At 41.5% G+C, this 6,780-nt stretch overlaps 1 protein-coding gene across 1 annotated transcript in view; it reads left to right on the top strand.

Annotated features, from left to right (window-relative positions):
- Positions 1-6,219, top strand: part of Chchd3 (coiled-coil-helix-coiled-coil-helix domain containing 3) — a 201,609-nt gene extending 195,390 nt beyond the window's left edge. The window contains exon 6 of the mRNA XM_028768451.1: positions 6,145-6,219. Coding sequence (XP_028624284.1) covers positions 6,145-6,219 — 75 coding nt within the window. The remainder of the gene's footprint in view (positions 1-6,144) is intronic.
- Positions 6,220-6,780: the final 561 nt, after the last annotated feature.

Raw genomic sequence — 6,780 nt, 5'->3', positions numbered from 1 at the left:
TCCTGGATGACTCAGGATTCAGTTTCTCAACAGGACAGGAGCAGACCGACTCTGTGTCTGCTCCAGCCCAGAGGACCAGGCAGGGGCGGAAGGGAAGTGGAATTCAAGTGGGAACTTCTAAAAGATGTCTCCACTTCCCTTCCCATCCCCCACATTCTTTCTTCCTGATAACATGGGCAAAAAACCTAAGCATAGTAGCCATCTTCTGGCCCTGAAAAATCGAAATGTCAAAGGAGGCTATCAAGGCTAGGAATAGAGAGAGGCAAAGACCTAGTTAACTGGTTATATACTTAGACCAGTACAGTAGCCCTACATTTCCAGTATCCAGACTTCATCAGATATCTTGCTTGCTTTAAGCTGTTGTTTGCCTCTTCAGCTCTTGACTCTGCTGGTACTGGAATTGAACACAGTCTTAACCTGTTTGAGGCATTGTAGGGACCTGGTAGGTGCACTCTTTGGCATCACATGTTATTTCCATTAGCCCTGTTTCTGTCTTACTGTGTTTTGAATGAGAGTAAAAATTGAAGTACAGTTCAGATTTGATGATGTCCTTGTGATATTGTTTCAGTATTATGTGTCATGTGTTTTGTTCAGTGCTCTTAATATAAAAGGAGTGCAGTGTATGTATTTGTTCTTTTGTATCCCTGTGGCCAATACGTAACAGATTACCTCAAGGTAGGAAAGGTTTATCTTGGCTCACAGTTTGGTATTTCAGCCTATCATAGTAAGGAAAGCATGGTGAGGAAATCCATAGTAGAGAGAGCATGGTGTCAGATCTGTTAACATCATGACAGCAAAAACCAGGGGGTGATAGAGCTGGGGACCTGGATATAACCCTCAGGCTGTAAGCACATAGTTTCACAACAACTTTGATAAGGGTTCACCCTCTAGCCCACCACCCACCAGAGAGAGGAGAAAAGAAACGTTAATGGGGACGGGAGGTGGGGGTGGACCTGTTTAGAAGTTGTTCTTTGGGAATATTCCAGTCGTTGTTTTCAGCAGTCCAGGCCATTCAGCAGTCACCACTCATAAATCAGCAACAGTATCAGTAAAAAAGCTGACTTGGAGTACCTTTGTAAAGATGCCTGCTGTATTAAGGATGGTTTGCCATCATTCTTCAAGAATGCTGGTGATCTTTCACTGTTTCATTGTTCTAGCAACTCAGTGCAGTTTTAGGGAATGTTCAGGCTTCCTCACTGCGGTGGTCAGGATAAGAATGGCCTCCGTAGGCTCATACAGTTAGCTGCTTGGTTCCCTGTTGGTATCTAAGAAGAAGATGTGTCATGGAGGGCTGGCTCTGAGGGTCTACAGCCCATGGCATGGCATGCCCAGTTCATATTTGTACTAATGTCCCCTCTCTCTCTCCTCATGTTTGTGGTTAACTGTAGCTTGAACTCTGCACTGCTACTCCAGCTCCGTGTCTGCCTGTCTGCTCCGCTCACTGCCATTACGATCATAGACGCCTACCTTCTGGAACCATGAGTGCCGGATGAAATAACTTTCTCTTCTGAGTTTCCTGGGACATGGTGTTTTATCATAAAAATAGAAAAGTAATTTAAGACACTTACCCCGAACCCTATGATTCAGGTTACAGCTCAGTGTGCTCCACAAGCGACTCTGAAGCAACAAGCCGTTTGTCCTAGGGACTCGCGGGATAACAGGAAAGTAGTTGGGGTTCCTTCCCAAAATCTTCTACCTAGAGTTGATGTGGCCCCTGCGGGAACATCTGAAACTCTCCACCCCATTCCCGTTTTCTACTCCTTACAGGATCCAGTCTGCACGTGCCCCCCAGCCGTGGTCAGCTCTTTGCAGCTTGACAGATAGCTTCTGGCAGCAGGAGGGAGGTTCCACCAGTGCAGTGCAGTCTAGCATACTGGTTACTAGTAGCTGAAGGAGAGGGGCCATTGGATTTCCTGATGTAGGTTTCTCTCTCTCGCCCCTAGCTATCCTCCTTTCTCTCCTCTTTTTATCGTCATTTTATATTCCATAATCATCCTGTGGGCAAGCTGTTCTGTCTCGAGAACAGCTGCCTACTCTTTGGAGATTATTCTTTTAAAAGTCTTTTTCTAATCTGCAGGTTTTCTACTATTGAATTAAAAAAAATGAATTGCAGCTTATCATACCACTGGGATGTAGAGATGCAATAATGTCATTTAAAAACTACATGCATCAGCAGAATACACTGGTCATGGTTGCAGACTAGACCTGTCAATGCATGCAGAAAGAGATGTACTAAAGCCTCTAGGTTTCGAGCAAATGGTGAGTTACAAAAGGGCACCCAGTAACTTTGCTGTGGAAAAGCCCTGCAGTCACTCCTTAATTCAGTGTTGAAGGCCAATACCAGTACAAAGGCCCTCTGACTTTTAGCAGACAAAGAAGAGCAGGTTGCTTCTGTGGGCCTGTTTTCCCATCATGGGTTCAGCCCAGTCAGGAGGAAACATCAGACAGTCCCTACCATGAGGTATATACAAAATATCTAACCACTGCCCTTCAGGAATGCCAAGCTTATAGTAGACAAGCAAAACCAAAGTTACTGTCACAGGTTAGAGGAAACTCCACTGTGACCATGACTACGGGGTCCAAGGTTAGTTTTAGAACAGAAAAAGAGCACACCTGTGGAAATGCTAGTTCAGGGACTGGGAATACAGCCCAATCAGTAAAGTGTTGTCCTGCAAGCATAGTTTGGACCCTCAGCACTCACATGAAAGGCCAAGCCCAGTGCTCTGTAATAGGATAAAGTGTTGGAGAAAATCCTCACTATCCACCTCTCTCTACAGGTGCATACCTCTGCATGTACACACACACACACACACACACACACACACACACACACACACACACACGCACTGTGGCTTAGTTAATATCTGCTACTACAACCACTAGTCACACATGCTGTGTCTTAAGTTGTACTCATGCTCTGTGTGAGATGTCCTGAGTGAGGTCCTGCTATTTACTGCCCTTTATCTGACTCTAATTTTTCAGTAAAATAAGTAAATAAACAAATGGAAAACCACATTTGTTAGTAAGTGTATGTAGTGGCTTAATTTGTAAGAATATATTAAAATTCCATTCAGCCTGTACCCCTTTCTCAAACATGTGTTTATGTTCTAGCAAATTATACCATTTATTCTTAATTAGCCCCTTTGTGGGTAGAAAAAAGCAATGCAGTTTTTGTATATGTGTGAAATACAAACAAGTCTAGCTACATACTCTCATCTCATTCTAAGGAACAGAACAGAGCTGTGGGCTGCACACCTTTGTGTCCCTTTTTTGTGGCATCCTGCCTTTCTTACCACCAGCACAATAGTGCTTCCAACTAAAGATGATCAGCAATTTATTTTTCATTTTTCCAAACCACATAAATTATATTCTACAGCATAACTTCAACTTTTCTCCATATGTACTTAGTTCCTTTTCTCTGCTGTTTGCATTTCTAGCAGAACATCCAGTATTCATCCTTTCTCCCATGGCAAATAGATTGAGGATTTGGGTTTGGGTTTTGAGTGGATGGTGGATATTCTTGATGTCTTTTTGAGGCCAAAGTATGTCTTCTGCACTTTAGAAACAGCGTCCACACTTGTACTGTGCCTTCCATTATAACTGGTTTTGTTTGATATGAGACTGAAAATTTCTCAAGGGTCTAATTTCCCAGAGTGAACATTATTGTGATAATGAGGATCTAGTGTTAATTGAATAAGTAAATATTTTAATTAATTAAATACTGCCTATATATCTCAAATATACTTAAGTGTTTATATAGTATTGCCTTCTTGGTACTTTTTATCATTAGAAAGATTTATGCAGCATGGGCAGCTGGTCACTGAGGTGGAAGTGTAGAGCCAAACTAAGCCCTGCAGCTTTGCAGTGAGAACTCTCTGGGAAGCCTGGAGGCGGTGTGGCACAGCTGCTCTGTGTCTCACCATGGACTTTGTACCCAGCATCCCTCCTTGTACACAGTTCTCCCTCCTTCCTCATCACAGAGGGGAGGGAGGCAGTCCACTGATTTGTGCTGCAGCAAAGTTCTCACTTTTGTGCGTTATTTTCATTAGAACACTTTACTATTTTTGATTAAGATTTGTGTCCAAAGTGGAGTAACACATTAGTCCTCCCTGTCCCTGCCTGTCCCGTTTTTTTATGCAGATTTTTGTCTTACTCTACAAAACACCAGGTTTCACAGCTCTCTAGACATTGACTTCTTCAACAGCGTGTTTAGATGTAAATAGTGCTAATTATTGTCTGTATTTTACAGGTTACAAATACTGAAGAGGTTGGGGAAGGATAAAAGACTGACTCGGGTTCACAGGCTAGACATAAAACCAGAACTCTAAGCTCAGTCCTGTCCAGATGTTACAATTTTAGTATTCACCATATAGGAACATATTAATCCAGATGTTACTGTGTCACCAGTATCAGTGACATAATGACCATTTGACAGCTAGGAACAGTATTCTGATGCTATTAGTGGGAAACTGGTGGCTGCTTTTGTTGCTCCTTCTTTGTTAAAAATCTCCCAGGAAAAGCTTAAGACAAACAGTGCAGAAGAACACAAGGAAATCTTTTAAGTGAAGCATATGGAGAGGTGCGGCTAGCCTGCAATATCCAAGAAGACAAATGGCTTTTTGATAGCTTTAGACCTACTGATGAATTAACACCTCTCCTCAGATAGAGTGTGGCTGATCTCTCAGATTGCACTTTTTAAGCTGCAGAGGCAGTGCACTTAGGATACTGTCTTTATGTCAGAAATGCACTTTTGTGCTTGAAAATGATAAAAAATTACAATCGATCCTTACAACTGTTCTGTTCATCTTTATTGATCAGGTGCAAGAAAGATAAATCGTAGCCCAAATAAGATCATAGTAAATGTTAGCATCATAGGGGACTGGCGGGTGATAGAGAGCCATTCATCATCTCAAATGGTGACCTGTCCGTGGCTCTAGCCACCCCAGTCTGCTGTCTAATCACATACCTATTGATTTTATCTGCATCTTAGAAGCCTGGATGTGACTGTCATTGGACAACCTGGATTGTTAAATGCAAAGAGGTCACTGGTGTGAGGAGGCTTTCATTTTCATTTTCTTGCCAACCAACAATGATTTATTAAAAAATAAACTACCCAAGCTGTGGCTGTGAAGCCCAAGTGATTGGAGGGTGAGGGCACACAATAGAGCCCTGCGTTGTGTTGCATCCTTCTGCACTGCCCAGTGCTTTGCAGGGTATTTCATTGAGTCTGAGAGCTCATGGGTCATTTAGGCCAACCTCTCTAGTACACTGCTTTCAGAGCAGCTAGCAGCTAGTCAGAATGGGAAATTTTTAGTTCTAGTGTCCTGGGAAAAGCATTGGATTGCCACTGCAGCTTGGCTTATGTTGTAGCTTGGCTTATGTTGTTCCTGAGTTCATATCATATATGGTACAGCCTTTTTGCTAAGATTTCTAAGTCTGCCTTTTTGTTCATGTTGATTGTTACAAATGTTGAGATTCTTTTAGTCATGTGAAAGTGATAGAACACTTCTTTTTGTTGTTGTTATTCTATCAAAAATTCCTACCACCCCCTCCAAACAGGATCTGGAACTTGCTGTGTAGACCAGGCTTGCCTGGAACTAAGCTCTCTCTGCCTCTGCCTCTTGAATGTTGAGATTAAAGGCATGTACCATCATGCTTGGCTAAGATCCATACTGAAAACAAAATATTTTGCAAAGTAAATACTGCATTTACATCACTGTGAGTGTGTGTGAATTTTGTTCTTTGAGCTTAAGAATCTTTTGATTTTACAGCCCTAGTTAACCAAGTAAGGTAGTGCTAAGCCATCCTTCAAAAATATGTTAGGAATTTTCTCAGGAGGTGATTCTGAGAGTCTCAACATTTGTAACAATCAACATGAACAAAAAGGCAGACTTAGTAACCTTAGTAATTCTTCATTATGAATCAATAGTATGAACATCTGTCATGTAATTATATACATGTATCAATGTCAGTGCTGCCATTTAAGTTAGTGGCCTTCCAAGTGTTTAAGTACTGTGCCATTTAAGCCACAAATTCCTCCACTTCTGGTGTGCCTACAACAAGGTTGCTTCAATTTTTTAAAATTGTAGGTCTTCAGAACATTTGTCTTCTAGCATAGTGAAAATGTGTCAACTTTGTCCACAGAGCTCAGAGTTCTACAAAGTCACCACTGAAGAGTATCAGAAAGCTGCTGAAGAGGTGGAGGCCAAGTTCAAGTGAGTTTCACCCTGCCCTGGCCTGTGATCCAAGATGAAAGCTTGGTTGTGTTCCTTTCTGCTGGGGAATACTTGGAAGTGTTTTGGGGTGGTCAAGATATAGCCATGTTATCTGCTTTACTGGAACATATGGTGAAAGATTGTTGCTTCTCAATCCATTTTATGAACTAAGTGGAAAATAAAGGGTAAGAGAGTTTTCAATTGAAGTTGTAGATGGCATAGAATGTTCTAATTGCTACCTCTATTAATTGAAACATGGGAAACAATCACTTGTAGTAAAATGATGGGCAGGTCCAAATTTGGATATCTTGCATTTAAACTATTTTTATTTCTTCACAAGTACCTTGAACACATTTAAATCGTAGACTTTAACTTACCCTTGATTATGAAGGTGATGTTAAATTACTACATCTATTCATCCTTGTGATAGCTAAATGAATATTCTGTAATTGATGGATCAAAGTGCCCATGACCCATAGCCTTCCTTGTTCTCGTTACCTCCAGTTCTCATATTAGGTAAGAGGATAGTTTATTGAGTATATAAAGGACTCTATTATATAACCCC

The sequence above is a fragment of the Grammomys surdaster genome, unplaced genomic scaffold (assembly GCF_004785775.1).
Source record: "Grammomys surdaster isolate TR1022 unplaced genomic scaffold, NIH_TR_1.0 186, whole genome shotgun sequence".
Taxonomy (NCBI): domain Eukaryota; kingdom Metazoa; phylum Chordata; class Mammalia; order Rodentia; family Muridae; genus Grammomys; species Grammomys surdaster.
This window is presented reverse-complemented; position numbering and strand designations above follow the sequence as displayed.